The sequence below is a fragment of the Phyllobates terribilis genome, unplaced genomic scaffold (genome assembly GCF_046119375.1).
Source record: "Phyllobates terribilis strain yellow unplaced genomic scaffold, ASM4611937v1 Scaffold_25__1_contigs__length_18738178, whole genome shotgun sequence".
Taxonomy (NCBI): domain Eukaryota; kingdom Metazoa; phylum Chordata; class Amphibia; order Anura; family Dendrobatidae; genus Phyllobates; species Phyllobates terribilis.
This window is the reverse complement of record NW_027362785.1, coordinates 17119541-17138053: the sequence shown is the minus strand read 5'-3', so window position 1 is coordinate 17138053 and position 18513 is coordinate 17119541. Positions and strand designations below refer to the sequence as shown.

Genomic DNA, 18513 nt, shown 5'->3' with positions numbered 1-18513 from the left:
CACAAATACTGATCCTGGGAACGTGGCCTATAAAGAAAAGCACAAATACTGATCCTGGGAACGTGGCCTATAAAGAAAAGCACAAATACTGACCCTGGGAACGTGGCCTATAAAGAAAAGCACAAATACTGATAGTGGGAACGTGGCCTATAATGAAAAGCACAAATACTGATAGTGGGAACGTGGCCTATAGGGAAAAGCACAAATACTGATTCTGGGAACGTGGCCTATAGGGAAAAGCCCAAATCCTGATAGTGGGAACGTGGCCTATAAGGAAAAGCACAAATACTGATCCTGGGAATGTGGCCTATAGGGAAATGCCCAAATCTTGATAGTGGGAACGTGGCCTATAAGGAAAAGCACAAATAGTGACTCTGGGAACATGGCCTATAAAGAAAAGCACCAATCCTGATAGTAGGAATGTTGTCTATAAGGAAAAGCCCAAATACTGATCCTGGGAATGTGGCCTATAAGGAAAAGCACAAAAAGTGATAGTGGGAACGTGGCCTATAAGGAAAAGCCCAAATACCAATCCTGGGAACGTGGCCTATAAGGAAAAGCACAAATACTGATCCTGGGAACGTGGCCTATAAAGAAAAGCACAAATACTGATCCTGGGAACGTGGCCTATAATGAAAAGCACAAATACTGACCCTGGGAACGTGGCCTATAGGGAAAAGCACAAATACTGACCCTGGGAACGGGGCCTATAAGGAAAAGCACAAATACTGATCCTGGGAACGGGGCCTATAAAGAAAAGCACAAATACTGATAGTGGGAACGTGGCCTATAGGGAAAAGCACAAATACTGATCCTGGGAATGTGGCCTATAAAGAAAAGCACAAATACTGACCCTGGGAACGTGGCCTATAAAGAAAAGCACAAATACTGACCCTGGGAACGTGGCCTATAAAGAAAAGCACAAATCCTGATAGTGGGAACGTGGCCTATAGGGAAAAGCCCAAATACTGATCGTGGGAATGTGGCCTATAAAGAAAAGCCCAAATACCGATCCTGGGAACGTGGCCTATAAGGAAAAGCACAAATACTGATCCTGGGATCGTGGCCTATGAGGAAAAGCACAAATACTGATCCTGGGAACGTGGCCTATAAAGAAAAGCACAAATACTGATTATAGGCCACGTTCCCACTAAGAAAAGCACAAATACTGATAGTGGGAACGTGGCCTATAGGGAAAAGCACAAATACTGATCCTGGGAACGTGGCCTATAGGGAAAAGCCCAAATCCTGATAGTGGGAACGTGGCCTATAAGGAAAAGCACAAATACTGACTCTGGGAACGTGGCCTATAAAGAAAAGCCCAAATCCTGATAGTGGAAACGTGGCCTATAGGGAAAAGCCCAAATACTGATCGTGGGAACGTGCCATATAGAGAAAAGCACAAATACTGATAGTGGGAACGTGGCCTATAAGGAAAAGCACAAATCCTGATAGTGGGAACGTGGTTTATAAAGAAAAGCACCAATCCTGATAGTAGGAACGTGGTCTATAAGGAAAAGCACAAATCCTGATATTGGGAACATGGCCTATAGGGAAAAGCGCAAATACTGATCCTGGGAACGTGGCCTATAAGGAAAAGCACAAATCCTGATAGTGGGAACGTGGCCTATAGGGAAAAGCCCAAATACTGATCCTGGGAACGTGGCCTATAAGGAAAAGCCCAAATACTGATCCTGGGAACGTGGCCTATAGGGAAAAGCACAAATACTGACCCTGGGAACGTGGCCTATAGGGAAAAGCCCAAATACTGACCCTGGGAACGTGGCCTATAAGGAAAAGCACAAATACTGACCCTGGAAATGTGGCCTATAAAGAAAAGCACAAATACTGATCTTGGGAACGTGGACTATAAAGAAAAGCACAAATACTGACCCTGGAATCGTGGCCTATAGGGAAAAGCCCAAATCCTGATAGTGGAAACGTGGCCTATAAAGAAAAGCATAAATACTGACCATGGGAACTTGACCTATAAAGAAAAGTACAAATACTGATCCTAGGAACGCGGCCTATAAAGAAAAGCACAAATACTGATCCTGAGAAAGTGGCCTATAAGAAAAAGCCCAAATCCTGATCGTAGGAACGTGGCCTATAGAGAAAAGCCCAAATACTGATCGTGGGAATGTGGCCTATAAAGAAAAGCACAAATACTGATACTGAGAACGTGGCCTATAAGAAAAAGCCCAAATCCTGATCGTGGGAACGTGGCCTATAGAGAAAAGCCCAAATACTGATCGTGGGAACGTGGCCTATAAGGAAAAGCACAAATCCTTATAGTGGGAACGTGGACTATAAAGAAAAGCACAAATACTGACCCTGGAAACGTGGCCTATAGGGAAAAGCCCAAATACTGATCGTGGGAACGTGGCTTATAGGGAAAAGCCCAAATACTGATCGAGGGAACGTGGTCTATAAGGAAAAGCACAAATTCTCAAAAAGGAAAAGTACAAAAGGAAAAATCCACTGAAAGGCCAGTTATCGGGAAACTAACAGTGAGCGTATGGTATATACACCTCAGATTCCAATGCATAGAATATGTACATACCCCTGATATGGTCACTACTAGATCCACGATAACCCAAGTACTACTCGCTGCCAACACCAGTCATGTTTTATACCGGCTGACTGGAGGCCTGGTTCTGGTTCTGGTAGTGTATGGCTTCAGGGTGCCATTTACAGAACTAAAGGAACAGAACTATAAATGTTATATTTAATCCAGAACGATGGGCAGTGTTTATAACAAATATACAAAACATTTTACAATAAGGACAAAACAATACAGAATATACAGTTACATAAAATAAAAGGGATAAAACAGAAGAAACTTACTAGACAGATCGGAGAGACGAGTCAGCAGCGGATGGAAGCACTCCGATGGAAAACCTCTGGTTATCGGGATTAAGCCTCCACTGATGACATCTTCCGCATTGAACACCAATCATAATCTGCCTTCATCTTTTATCAGCCCCTGAGTTACACCCACACACACCCCCTTGATGGCGTCACGTGGGCCGGGTTGGGGGATGTCCTCAGCCCTTCAGGATTTTATTAAATCCCCCAACTTATACAATAGCTTCACTCCTGATGATCGCAAACGTTTGAGATCCACCAAAGCGCTGCACGACCAGCTGTAGCCTCACCTACTGTATCCTCACCCATCTCTTGTAGATTGTGAGCCCTCGCGGGCAGGGTCCTTGCTCCACCATAACGCTGTACGACCAGCCCTTCCTTCACCTACTGTATCCTCACCCATCCCTTGTAGACTGTGAGCCCTCGCGGGCAGGGTCCTCGCTCCACCATAGCGCAGCACGACCAGCTCTACCCTCACCTACTGTATCCTCACCCATTCCTTGTAGATTGTGAGCCCTCGCGGGCAGGGTCCTCGCCCCACCATACCGCTCCACGACCAGCTGTAGCCTCACCTACTGTATCCTCACCCATCCCTTGTAGATTGTGAGCCCTCGCGGGCAAGGTCTTCGCTCCACCATACCGCTGTACGACCAGCTCTACCCTCACCTACTGTATCCTCACCCATCCCTTGTAGACTGTGAGCCCTCGCGGGCAGGGTCCTCTCTCCACCATACTGCTGCACGACCAGCTGTAGCCTCACCTACTGTATCCTCACCCATCCCTTGTAGACTGTGAGCCCTCGCGTGCAGGGTCCTCGCTCCACCATACCGCTGTACGACCAGCTCTACCCTCACCTACTGTATCCTCACCCATCCCTTGTAGACTGTGAGCCCTCGCGGGCAGGGTCCTCGCTCTACCCTCACCTACTGTATCCTCACCCATCCCTTGTAGACTGTGAGCCCTCGCGGGCAAGGTCCTCGCTCCTCCTGTACCAGTCCCTCAATCGTTTTTGTACAAACTATTGTACTTGTTTGCTATTTATACCCTTTTTAAACATGTAAAGCGCCATGGAATTAATGGCGCTATAATAATAAATAATAATCGCCGCCATATTTTTTTATCAGTATTTTACCGTTGTACAGAGACCAAACATGAAAATGCTACTGTCAGCTATTTCCCACTATTGATTTGTGGCTTGTAGGCAGGGGTTACAGTTAGGAAAAAACATTGTACCTCTTTCCCCGATTTCATCCTGGAGCTGAAAATTAATGTCCCATTACTATCGGATTGATACAAATTCCAATATTCAATAGGGCTGCCTATTGTAGATAGAACATAATCCCTGGGGGAACAAAGCTTCCCAGGATGTACTTTTGAGAGAGACAATAGGCGTCCTGCCTTAAAGGGCTTGTCTTCGGGCTGCTCACAGGCGTCACCTGACCCCCGGCTGCAGCCGGCTCTTCCTTCCGCTGATGTGACATCAAGTGAGGCGTGACATCAGTGACGCGGTCCTGGCTGTGGATGCTGTGCTGTGGGCGGGGTTACCCCGCGTGTCACACCCAGCATCCACAGCGCACTTTCCTAATGAATGAGGAGAGGGAGAGTGTGTGGTGGATGCTGGGTGTGACTCGCTGGGTAACTCAACCTGGAGCGCAGCACTGAGTCACGCCCAGCTGCAGCCGGAACTTGACGTAACATCAGCGGATGCCAGAGCCGGCTGCAGCCGGGGGTCTCGTGATGCCTGTGAGCAGCCCACAATAGCGCCCCTCACAGGCAAAAACAGCAGCACAAGGTATTTACAAATAAACTTATTTCCACCATAAAAATACTTTGGCACATTATCAATAGTAGTGGACAACCCCTTTAATTACCTGTCCAATCTATAACTATTTGTCTACGCACAAAAGCCATCCCTAGTTTCCTACTCCATTGTAGCAGTCTAATTTCTAGGCGACCCTGACTGTCAGCTCTTTATTTCCTTACTGTAAATCTGTGTCAGAGGGGGTGAATGCCCCCTCACCAGGAGCTTCAGAGATTTCAATATTTTCTATGACCAGGTAGATAATGGATTTTATGGTTGCTTTTTATCCGGGGCTCTTACCTCTACCGGTCATAAATCTGCCCTTCTCCGCATTCTTGTGCATTCAAGCGAAGTATTGGCCTCACATCTGCTAGCCATTAGGATTTTCCTTAATTACCTGTTTCCAAATGAGGGGGATAGCTGCATAGAGGTCATGAAAATGTAACTTGTTAGATTGCAAGCTCTTGGTTAATTGAGACTTCTTATAGATTTGCAATCATATCTGACACCTCCCCCTATTAGAGACTACATGGGAGACCGTACAGGTAGCGAATGGCTTCGGGGATGCGGTTTATAAAGCAAGTGGAACAAAGCTATTAAATTTTATATATGTTTTAATCTGAAAAGTAGGCAATGTTATCCAAACCTTTTATATAGGGGAAAAAAGATATACAATTTATATAAAATAAGAAAGATGAACAAAATAATTTTACTAAACCTGGGTCACGGAAATGACTCAGATTTATGGAGGGAAGAACTCCAGTGAAACGTGGCTCAGTCCCACACAGCAATGTATCTTCCTGTCATTGAACAACGATCATAGTTGGCATTGGCTTTTTATTAACACAAGTTACACCCACATGCCTCCCCTCTGGTGACTGATAACAAGGCTAGACATCAGAGAGGTATAGGATGTGTCTTAGTCTTAGAAAGCTATGAGATTCCTAACTTCCACAATATCTTTGCCCCTAGAGGTCCCAGGTGGGAGATATTACCATCATCTTTCCTATCACTATTTTATCTGTCCATAGATGGAGTACAATATATATGCCATGTCTCCTATCTGGCCAGTATCCATTTGACAGACCCAGCGACGAGAAACTGTGCTTTGCGTTCTCCATTTTATCATGTTTCCGAAAATATGGCTATCCTATCTATTATATCGACGCAGTTCATAACGCGTTTCTGAAAATATGGCTATCCTATCTATTATATCGACGCAGTTTATAACACCTCACTTTATAATTTCCTTAAGGTGTAGTGAGTATTTTACATTTCTTTTTAGCTGGGGCTCTTATCTGTACTGGTCGTAAATCTGCCCTTCTCCGCATTCTTGTACATTCAAGCGAAGATTGACCTCACATCTGCTAGCCATTAGGATTTTCCTAAATTATATGTTTCCAAAGGAGGGGTAAGCTGCATAGCGGTCATATGTAAAGGTAACGTGTTAGATTGCAAGCTCTTGGTCAAGTATGAGACTTATTAAAGATTTGCAATCATTTCTATGACACTGATGTAAAAAGTTAGAGCTGCGCTAAGAAGTAACTCCAGAAGTAAAATGTAGAAATATCCGGATTTCATATGAATATAAACCAATTGGATATATAGGTAAAGGTTCCAGAAAACAGTGATTCCTACCTTTCAATATGATGATCCTTTTGTTCGCTCCAAATGAACTGTCCTGCAGAGCGTTGTACTTTGCTCGATGGAGATCCTGGCAAATGTGCTGCAGAACGTTGCGCTATGCTTAATACAGATCCTGGCTAAATGCCCCAAAAACTCCTCCGTCCCGTTGTACTGGGTACTGGATTGTGTCCGTGTGTCCCAATCTTTGGTGCACTCGTGGGGTGTATGTGTCCACAATCCACATGATGGAGAAGGAGCTGAGCGATATGGACGTGGTGCCGGCCGGTCACCGTATATCGCGCAGTGACTCCTGCCGGCTGCCGCCTTTGCAGGAAAGTGACGTCGCTCCGGCCATGTGGACTCTACGTCAGGAAATGAATTCCACAGGGAGTACCTTCATTATGCGGGACCTATGGCGGTGCTTATATAGGTGCCCGTGACCTATGGCGGTGCTTATATAGGTGCCCGTGACCTATGGCGGTGCTTATATAGGTGCCCGTGACCTATGGCAGTGCTTATATAGGTGCCCAAGACCTATGGTGGCGTTTATATAGGTGCCTGAGACCTATGGTGGCGTTTATATAGGTGCCTGAGATCTGTGGTGGTGTTTCTATAGATGCCTGTTACCTATGGCGGTGTTTATATAGGTGCCCAAAACCCATGGCAGAGTTTATATAGGTGCCTGGTACCCATGGCGGCTTTTATATAGGTGCCTGGTACCTATGGCAGTGTTTATATAGGTGCCTGAGTCCGGTGGCGGTGTTTATATAGGTGCACGAGACCTATGGTGGTTATATAGGTGCCTGGTACCTATGGCAGTGTTTATATAGGTGCCTGGTACCTATAGCAGTGTTTATATAGGTGCCTGAGACCTGTGGCTGTGTTTATATAGGTGCCTGGTACCTATGGCGGTGTTTATATAGGTGCCTGGTACCTATGGCAGTGTTTATATAGGTGCCTGGTACCTATGGCAGTGTTTATATAGGTGCCTGGTACCTATGGTGGTGCTTATATAGGTGCCTGAGACCTATGGCGGTGTTTATATAGGTGCCGGAGACCTATGGCGGTGTTTATATAGGTGCCCGAGACCTATGGCGGTGCTTATATAGGTGCCTGAGACCTGTGGCGGTGCTTATATAGGTACCTGCGACCTATGGCGGTGCTTATATAGGTGCCCGTGACCTATGGCGGTGCTTATATCGGTGCCCGTCACCTATGGCAGTGCTTATATAGGTGCCTGAAACCTGTGGCAGCGTCTATATAGGTGCCTGAGACCTATGGTGGCGTTTATATAGGTGCCTGAGATCTGTGGTGGTGTTTCTATAGATGCCTGTTACCTATGGCGGTGTTTATATAGGTGCCCAAGACCCATGGCAGAGTTTATATAGGTGCCTGGCACCCATGGCGGCTTTTATATAGGTGCCTGGTACCTATGGCAGTGTTTATATAGGTGCCTGAGTCCGGTGGCGGTGTTTATATAGGTGCCTGGTACCTATGGCAGTGTTTATATAGGTGCCTGGTACCTATGGCAGTGTTTATATAGGTGCCTGGTACCTATGGCAGTGTTTATATAGGTGCCTGAGACCTGTGGCTGTGTTTATATAGGTGCCTGGTACCTATGGCGGTGTTTATATAGGTGCCTGGTACCTATGGCGGTGTTTATATAGGTGCCTGGTACCTATGGCAGTGTTTATATAGGTGCCTGAGACCTATGGCGGTGTTTATATAGGTGCCTGGTACCTATGGCGGTGTTTATATAGGTGCCTGGTACCTATGGCAGTGTTTATATAGGTGCCTGAGACCTATGGCGGTGTTTATATAGGTGCCTGAGACCTGTGGCGGTGTTTATATAGGTGCCTGAGACCTGTGGCGGTGCTTATATAGGTACCTGTGACCTATTGCGGTGCTTATATAGGTGCACGAGACCTATGGCGGTGCTTATATAGGTGCCCGAGACCTATGGCGGTGCTTATATAGGTGCCCGACACCTATGGCGGTGCTTATATAGGTGCCCGAGACCTATGGCGTTGCTTATATAGGTGCCCGAGACCTATGGCGGTGCTTATATAGGTGCCCGAGGCCTATGGCGGTGCTTATATAGGTGCCCGAGACCTATGGCGGTGCTTATATAGGTGCCCGAGGCCTATGGCGGTGCTTATATAGGTGCCCGAGGCCTATGGCGGTGCTTATATAGGTGCCCGAGGCCTATGGCGGTGCTTATATAGGTGCCCGAGGCCTATGGCGGTGCTTATATAGGTGCCCGAGGCCTATGGCGGTGCTTATATAGGTGCCCAAGGCCTATGGCGGTGCTTATATAGGTGCCCGAGACCTATGGCGGTGCTTATATAGGTGCCCGAGGCCTATGACGGTGCTTATATAGGTGCCCGAGGCCTATGGCGGTGCTTATATAGGTGCCCGAGATCTATGGCGGTGCTTATATAGGTGCCCGAGGCCTATGGCGGTGCTTATATAGGTGCCTGCTTGAACTCTTGGATTTAGATGCAGATTATTCTTAGTGAATAGTCCAATCTCACGATGGTCTCGGTGTTTACAGTGAAGATCGGTCTATTTCTATTTTGACATTTGTGTAGATATCTCGCCTCCTCCGGAGTGTCTCACCTTTCTCTGTCCCCAGATACATTACCATTGTGAGCGGTGTTCTTGTGCTGCGATCCTGGATGGGAGAACTCAGTGTTATAATGATATTCTTCGTCTGATTCTTAGTTCCCACTTTGTCCTGTGTAGAGTCTGTGATACGGTATATACGGTATATTCTGCCTTTTCTCGGGGGCCTGTGATACGGTATATATGGTATATTCTGCCTTTTCTCGGGGGTCTGTGATACGGTATATTCTGCCTTTTCTCGGGGGTCTGTGATGCGGTATATACGGTATAGTCTGCCTTTTCTCGGGGGTCTGTGATACGGTATATACGGTATATTCTGCCTTTTCTCAGGGGTCTGTGATACGGTATATACGGTATATTCTGCCTTTTCTCGGGGGTCTGTGATGCCGTATATACGGTATAGTCTGCCTTTTCTCGGGGGTCTGTGATACGGTATATACAGTATATTCTGCCTTTTCTCGGGGGTCTGTGATACGGTATATACGGTATATTCTGCCTTTTCTCGGGGGCCTGTGATACGGTATATACGGTATATTCTGCCTTTTCTCGGGGGTCTGTGATACGGTATATACGGTATAGTCTGCCTTTTCTCGGGGGCCTGTGATACGGTATATACGGTATATTCTGCCTTTTCTCGGGGGTCTGTGATGCGGTATATACGGTATAGTCTGCCTTTTCTCGGGGGTCTGTGATACTGTATATACGGTATAGTCTGCCTTTTCTCGGGGGTCTGTGATACGGTATATACGGTATATTCTGCCTTTTCTCGGGGTCTGTGATACGGTATATACGGTATATTCTGCCTTTTCTCGGGGGCCTGTGATACGGTATATACGGTGTATTCTGCCTTTTCTCAGGGGTCTGTGATGCGGTATATTCTGCCTTTTCTCGGAGGTCTGTGATACGGTATATACAGTGTATTCTGCCTTTTCTCATTGCTGTCTGTGGGTTCATTGTACGTTTTTGTTATCGGTTTGTTCTCTGTAAATATTGTTTTGTCCAAAAAATTGAGTCTTTATTAATAGTCGATGTAAAATATAGATTAAAATCATTTTTATTTAAATTATTTGAAAATAATGTCAAAGAATCTTGGTCCTCCGCCCAAATAAAATATACATCATCTATGAATCATTTCCATAGGAGCAGATTCGCACCGACCTCTTCCCACCACCTCACGTACAGATTAGTGAAGCTGGGGGTGAATCTGGTCCCCATCGCGGTTCCCCCCGTCTGCAAGTAGAATTGTTCATCATATTTAAAATAATTCTGAGATAAATATGATATATACTTTAAATATGATGAACAATGTTGCTTGTTTATGTGGGGTGGTGGGAGGAGCGCACGCTCCGGCCTCGGGGAGAATCTGTTCCTATGGAAACGATTCATAGATGATGTTTATTTCATTTGGGCGGGGGACCAAGATTCATCCAAACCGAGCTTCATATATAGAAAAGCTCTTAATTTAGCGAGTAAAATAGCTCCCACAGTCGTAAGAAATCAACACCGGACTAATGGTACAGAGAAACTAATCAATATACAATAAAATCCCACATCACATGCCATACAAAAAGCGTAATATATTGTATCAAATGCCCTTACCAAAACTCTACAGGCACCTATATAAACACCGCCATAGGTACCAGGCACCTATATAAACACCACCACAGATCTCAGGCACCTATATAAGCACCACCACAGATCTCAGGCACCTATATAAGCACCGCCATAGGTCTCAGGCACCTATATAAGCACCACCACAGATCTCAGGCACCTATATAAGCACCGCCATAGGCCTCGGGCACCTATATAAACACCGCCACAGATCTCAGGCACCTATATAAGCACCGCCATAGGTCTCAGGCACCTATATAAACACCGCCACAGGTCTCAGGCACCTATATAAACACCGCCACGGGTCTCAGGCACCTATATAAACACCACCATAGATAGCAGGCACCTATATAAACACCACCACATGTCTCAGGCACCTATATAAACACCACCATAGGTACCAGGCACCTATATAAACACCACCACAGATCTCAGGCACCTATATAAGCACCACCACAGATCTCAGGCACCTATATAAGCACCGCCATAGGTCTCAGGCACCTATATAAACACCGCCACAGGTCTCAGGCACCTATATAAACACCGCCATAGGTACCAGGCACCTATATAAGCACCACTACAGATCGCAGGCACCTATATAAGCACCGCCATAGGTCTCAGGCACCTATATAAACACCGCCACAGGTCTCTGGCACCTATATAAACACCACCATAGATAGCAGGCACCTATATAAGCACCGCCACAGATCTCAGGCACCTATATAAACACCGCCACATGTCTCAGGCACCTATATAAGCACCGCCATAGGTCTCAGGCACCTATATAAACACCACCACAGATCTCAGGCACCTATATAAACACCGCCACAGGTCTCGGGCACCTATATAAACACCATCATACTGTACGGGCATCTATATAAAAACACTGCCATAGGTACCAGGCACCTATATAAACACCGCCATAGGTACCAGGCACCTATATAAGCACCGCCGCCGGTCTCAGGCACCTATATAAACGCCGCCATAGGTCTCAGGCACCTATATAAACACCGCCACAGGTCTCAGGCACCTATATAAGCACCGCCATAGGTCTCAGGCACCTATATAAACACTGCCACAGGTCTCGGGCACCTATATAAACACCGCCATAGGTACCAGGCTCCTATATAAACACCATCATACTGTACGAGCACCTATATAAAACTGCCATTGGTCTCAGGCACCTATATAAACACCACCACAGATCTCAGGCACCTATATAAGAACCGCCATAGGTAACAGGCACCTATATAAACACCGCCATAGGTACCAGGAACCTATATAAACACCGCCATAGGTACCAGGCACCTATATAAACACCGCCATGGGTACCAGGCACCTATATAAACACCGCCATAGGTCTCGTGCACCTATATAAACACCGCCATAGGTACCAGGAACCTATATAAACACCGCCATAGGTACCAGGCACCTATATAAACACCGCCATGGGTACCAGGCACCTATATAAACACCGCCACAGGTCTCAGGCACCTATATAAACACTGCCATAGGTACTAGGCACCTATATAAGCACCACCATAGGTACCAGGCACCTATATAAACACTGCCATAGGTACCAGGCACCTATATAAACACTGCCATAGGTCTCAGGCACCTATATAAACACCGCCATAGGTCTCAGGCACCTATATAAACACTGCCATAGGTCTCAGGCACCTATATAAACACTGCCATAGGTACCAGGCACCTATATAAACACTGCCATAGGTCTCAGGCACCTATATAAACACCGCCATAGGTCTCAGGCACCTATATAAACACTGCCATAGGTACCAGGCACCTATATAAACACTGCCATAGGTACCAGGCACCCATATAAACACTGCCATAGGTACCAGGCACCCATATAAACACTGCCATAGGTACCAGGCACCTATATAAACACCGCCATGGGTACAAGGCACCTATATAAATGCCGCCATAGGTACCAGGCACCTATATAAACTCTGCCATGGGTCTTGGGCACTTATATAAACACCGCCATAGGTAACAGGCATCTATAGAAACACCACCACAGATCTCAGGCACCTATATAAACACCACCATAGGTCTCAGGCACCTATATAAACGCCACCATAGGTCTTGGGCACCTGTATAAACACTGTCACAGGTTTCGGGCACCTATATAAGCACCGCCATAGGTCACGGGCACCTATATAAGCACCGCCATAGGTCCCGCATAAGGAAGGTACTCCCTGTGGAATTCATTCCCTGACGGAGACTCCACATGGCCGGAGCGACGTCCCTTTCCTGCAAAGGCGGCAGCCGGCAGGAGTCACTGCGCGATATACGGTGACCGGCCGGCACCACGTCCATATCGCTCAGCTCCTTCTCCATCATGTGGATTGTGGACACATACACCCCACGAGGGCACCAAAGATGGGGACACACGGACACAATCCAGTACAACGGGACCGACTTTTTGGGGCATTTAGCCAGGATCTCTATTAAGCATAGCGCAACGCTCTGCAGGACATTTGCCAGGATCTCTATTAAGCATAGCGCAACGCTCTGCAGGACATTTTCCAGGATCTCCATCGAGCAAAGTACAACGCTCTGCAGGACAGTTCATTTGGAGCGAACAAAAGGGTCATCATATTGAAAGGTAGGAATCACTGTTTTCTGGAACCTTTACCTATATATCCAATTGGTTTATATTCATATGAAATCCGGATATTTCTACATTTTACTTCTGGATTTACTTCTTAGCGCAGCTCTAACTTTTTACATTGGATTTTTGCTGCTTTCATTGGTCTGCACTTAGGTAAAGGTGCTCTTGAGTTTGCAGCTTGGAAGTTGGCAAACTCCGCGCTAGTGCAAAACCTTTTATCCATGACGGGACCGGGGGCTGGCTGACCGGCGACGGGACCCGGGGCTGGCTGACCGGCGACGGGACCCGGGGTTGCCTGACCGGCGACTGTCAGTGATTAAACAGGGATCTAGCTGAGCGGAGCTGGGTTGGCTGACCGGCGACGGGACCGGGGGCTGGCTGACCAGCGACGGGACCGGGGGCTGGCTGACCGGCGACTGTCATTGATAAGACAGGGATCTGGCTAAGCGGAGCTGGGTTGGGTGACTGTGAATGGTGGCACACTTTGGTATCTGCTTTCTCCTCTGGGTTCAGCGTTTCTTTTGCATTCTCTCCAGGCAGGTATGGTGGAGCTTCCTGACTGGGGAGTGAGGAGGAGCGACGCCATTGTTACCGGTAAGAGGCCATTGGCTCTGCATGTTTGGAATTAGTAGTTGTTGAGGGCTGCGGGTAGCAGCGTGACTGTTCAGATGCAGTGAGTTCACGCTCCCATGACCCTTCTGTCTGGACCAGACTCTGTGACTCCACAAGACGAATGCGTCAGAGAAGAGGACGATGGGTGGAGTGACATCTCGGAGGCCTCATCCGAAGCTTGGGTGGTGGACCAAAGCTTTCACTGTGGTGACAAATCCCCGAACATCAGTGACCCTTTCCCACGGGCCACGTATGAGCCGGAAGACTGGGAAGCAGAGATGCTGGCAAATGAGAGTCCTTATGGTAAGTAATGGTGGTGATTGGAGGTCCCACATGTCCTGTTAACATCACCTACCACCCTCATCGGTCCTCATCTGATTGGAAGTGTTGTCATGAGCGTCAGGTGTCTGGCATGTGTTGGGGCAGTTTGGTGTCTGACACGAGGCAGCAGGGCGGGAGCCTGGCATGGGGGAGTTTTGATGCCTGCCATGTTTTCGTGGGGCTGTTGGGTCCCGGCACAGGGAGGTTGGGTGCCTGGCACGGAGTGGTCGGGTGTCAAGCCTGTGGCGTCTGATTCCTGGCATGGCGTGTTCGGAGGGTGGTTAGGTGCCTGGCACGGAGTGTTTAGGGGGGGTCGGTTGTATGGCATGTACCAGTGGGGCATCTCTTGCTGACTGTCTCCGTTGCCTGTAGATGAGGAGGACGTGGTTGACCTATGTGAATGGAGGACTGGTGGCCAACAGAGCTTCAGCGAGGACTCCTATCAGCCCAGTTCACATCACACCCCGTCCATACAGCTTGCAGCATACAGCACGGGTCACATTGAGACCGGACAATTTGAAGATGCTGAATAGTGACCGTCTGTAAGGGATAAACTTCAGCCGTTGCTCCGAGGAGCTGCCCCGGGTCTAGACCATAAAGCCCGGATTACTTTGTCTGCCAATGTGATCAGCCACCTCCGATGTTCTCACATTGTATGCAGCAATCAGCTCTGGGGTGGAGGAATACACCCCCCATCAGACCAATAAACTGAGTTGGTGTTCAGGTTGTAGTGGTTGTGTTATAGCTAAAATAGGACCCCTTACATCTCGTATACATATAGTATACTATGTACTTTACATCCCGTATACATATAGTATATGTCATAGAGAAAAAAATAAAATCCATAAAGACCTCTCCAGAGAGGGGACATATCACCCTCACATTGAACATATGGGATTAATTGTGGCTGGGGAAGAGATAAATTAATTATAGCTGGGGAAGTGAGAGAGCTGACACTTCCATCTCCATTGGAGTGGGCCCCTCTGAAGTTACCAGGTAATTACTGCAGGTAGATTTGCTGAGCAGAACACATCAAGGCTGTGATTCGTTTACACAGAAGTGGGGAAGTAAGCTTACAAACCAAAGAGCTCCCTTTGATCAAAGAATCTTTCTGAGACATTTCGGAGCCAGTGGTCAGTGATGAATATTGGGGTCTGCATGGATGCAATATTTAATTAAGATATATTTTCAGCATCGTAGCAAAGGGACGAACATAACGCATTCACTCACATCACTGTAAGGCCAGTCTAACCCTTTCAACTTAATAACGGCTCGATGGATGATGCTATCCATGCCATGTTTCATTTTTATAGAAGGGTAAAATCGCCATAAGATACATGTAGGGAAAATATATGTATATTCTTCTAGCGTGTTAGCTAGTAGATAGAAAATCCCCAGCTACAATCCAAATCTGGAGGCGCTAAGAAGAGCTGCATGGAAACTACAACCCTTACTACAAAAAGATGCCCGATTACAATCCATATTTCCAGACCCCCCACTTCTGTGTTTCAGGCAGCCCCCAAATCTAAGAAGCATCATTGTCAGAAGCCCCCTGTCATCTCCTCCAGCTACAGGTACCTTTCCTTGTAACCAGAAAAAATGTAAAACCTGTCGGTTTATAATGACCACAGACAAGATCAAGATCCCCAACTCACATCAGGACTATAAGATCCCAGGTACGTTCAGCTGTATCACATCTAATGGGGTGTACTTAATTATATGTACCAAATGTCCAGCTGGGGGTCTGTATGTAGGGGAGACAGGGCAAAAACTTAGGACAAGGATGAATCATCATCGCCACACAATAAAAGAAAAAAGAATATATCTGCCTGTAGCCAAGCATTTTTGTTCCCCTGATCACAGCATAAAAGACATGAAATTACAGGTATCAAAAGGTAACTTCAAATCTCAAAGAGAAAGAAGAGTCTCGGAATATAAATTCATGGTGACCTTTCACACTTTCAGAGCAGGAATGAATGTGTCACATGGATTTATGTCATTCTACATCAACTAAGGAATGTGCTCCTCAGACTTGTGAGGCCATCATAACACTGGACCTGGTCATAGGACAATAAAACCTTCACACTCCTTATCTATTATCTGCTAAAACATTTATAGCCGGAACTGTTTATCTCTTCCATAATAACTCGGCTTTCCATCACCTGTCTCATATATTGCATTATTTTTGTGTCTTATTGTGTATAAATATGTGACTCTTCAGATTTTGTGGTATACTATGCCTGATGAAGAGACCTGAGTAGTCTCGAAAGCTTGCAATTTGTTACCATCTTTTCGGTTAGCTATTAAAAGGTATCAACCACTGAGGACTCTCAAATCTAAATATTTTTCATAAGATACATGATGACAATATCTGCCGCCTGGGACCTCCATTCGCTAAGATATCCTGTTAGGGAACTCATAAAATTCTGAAAGACCTAGCACATCCCACAACCAGCCCCCACATCAGCTCACCAAAAGGAAGTATGTGGGTATAACATTAATCTAATAAAAAGCACAAATTGGGTTTGGTCATTTGCCAGTCCTGGAAGGTACAGCTTGCTGTGGTTCTGTGGGTTTTCCTAAGGAGCACCTCCCTCATCTAAGCTCTGAGCCATGTCCGTGATCTTAGGTTTAGTAATTTTTCTTCGTTATTCTTTTTTATTCTATCTAATTGTGTAGACTGTATTGTGTTGTTCCCATTTTGCTTAATTTGTGTATATTTTTTTTTATAAACACTGCCTACCTTTCTGGATTAAGTGAATATAGCAAAGTCTCTGGATGGCCAGCGCTGTTGTCTCACAGGCTGGTGTAGCGTGTAGTGTCCAGTGTCCTGGCTTGGTTTGGAGACAACACACAGGAGGCCTTCTCCCTTCAAACACACAGTCCATGTGGCAAACAGTCTCCATTTTATAGGCTGTTAACCCAGAGGTGAGGTATGTGGGTAGCTAGAGCCACCCATTCTCTCCTAGCAACCCGTACCCCGGCTCCCAGGTGCAACGATTAGTCCTTTTAGTGCTTATGTGCACTAGAGAAAATACACCGGGTTACATCATAGAGACCAGCCATCTCTGTGATACATACCTCCTATCGACTACACGACCATTAGCCACCTTACATACCTCCCATCGACTACACGACCATTAGCCACCTTTGTTTATATAATTATAAACATTCCATGCGTTGGAATCAGAGGTATATATACAGTTGTGTTCAAAAGTTTACACACCCCGGCAGAACCTTTCCTTTCTTGGCCTTGTTTCAGAGAATATGAATGATAACCATAAACCTTTTCCTCCACTCATGGTTATTGGTTGGGTGAAGCCATTTATTGTCAAACTACTGTGTTTTCTCTTTTTAAATCGTAATGACAACCAAAAACATCCAAATGACCCTGATCAGAAGTTCACATACCCTTACTGTGAGTTCCCGAGTGGAAGCAGCCACCGTCTTGTCCATGACTTGTTAGTCAATTGCGTAATTGCCCTGATGATTCGAGGCAGCGGAGTTGCGTTCCCCTGACAAACTGGTGGCAGCGGTGAGATCTGTAACAAAGTGGTGACAGTGGTAGGTGTTACGCACACGCCCGGACTGACTGGCGTGAGCGTGGTTAGTGATCCCACTGTACCATGAACCGAGGAGTGCCTGGAGGGGCGTGACTAAGTATCAACTCGGTCCTTAGGGTCGCACGGCGGCTCAGTCCACTCCGTGAACCAGGGAGGAACCGAGCAGAGGGACCAGGTGCTACTCCAGGTCAGACCCCGGTCACAGCTGTTGACCCACACCGGGGAATGCAGGAACAGGCAGGTTAGGCTGACATACTGACAGGTGGGTACTGGCAGGCACGGCTGGTATGCAGACCGGTGGGTACTGGCTGGCACGGCTAGTATGCAGACAGGTGGATACTGGCAGGTAGGAACGCAGGCAGGATAGGGACCAGTACAGACTGGGATAGAAGAACAGAGCCGCAGATGCGGCAGACAAGCAGAGCAAAACCCGCAGATGCGGTAGACGAGCAGAGCAGAGCAAAACCCGCAGGTGCGGTAGACAAGCAGAGCAGAGCAAAACCCGCAGGTGCGGTAGACAAGCAGAGCAGAGCAAAACCCGCAGGTGCGGTAGACAAGCAGAGCAGAGCAAAACCCGCAGGTGCAGTAGACAAGCGGAGCCGAGCAAAACCCGCAGGTGCGGTAGACAAGCGGAGCCGAGTAAAACCCGCAGGTGCGCTAGACAAGCGGAGCAGAGCAAAACCCGCAGGTGCGGTAGACAAGCGGAGCAGAGCAAAACCCGCAGGTGCGGTAGACAAGCAGAGCAAAGCCGCAGGTGCGGTAGACAAGCAGAGCAGATACACACAAAGTACTTACAATGAAGTAGCGAGTGGACACTAAACTCACAAACAGAAGTGAGTACTGGCTGGCAT

General features: G+C 47.0%; 1 protein-coding gene across 8 annotated transcripts in view; it reads left to right on the top strand.

Moving 5' to 3' along the window:
• Window positions 1-16423, top strand: part of COPRS (coordinator of PRMT5 and differentiation stimulator) — a 58714-nt gene extending 42291 nt beyond the window's left edge. The window contains exons 1-5 of one of the 8 annotated variants that reach the window (XM_073660379.1): window positions 9519-9581; window positions 13073-13160; window positions 13703-13760; window positions 13878-14081; window positions 14472-16423. In XM_073660379.1, the coding sequence (XP_073516480.1) occupies window positions 13709-13760; window positions 13878-14081; window positions 14472-14632 (417 nt within the window). In that variant the 5' untranslated portion in view covers window positions 9519-9581; window positions 13073-13160; window positions 13703-13708 and the 3' untranslated portion in view covers window positions 14633-16423. Of the gene's footprint in view, window positions 1-9518; window positions 9582-9622; window positions 9670-9717; window positions 9827-13072; window positions 13161-13702; window positions 13761-13877; window positions 14082-14471 lie in introns of those variants that run through there. The other 7 variants (XM_073660380.1, XM_073660381.1, XM_073660378.1 and 4 more) reach the window with 7 other exon arrangements.
• The last annotated feature ends 2090 nt before the right edge of the window (window positions 16424-18513 follow it).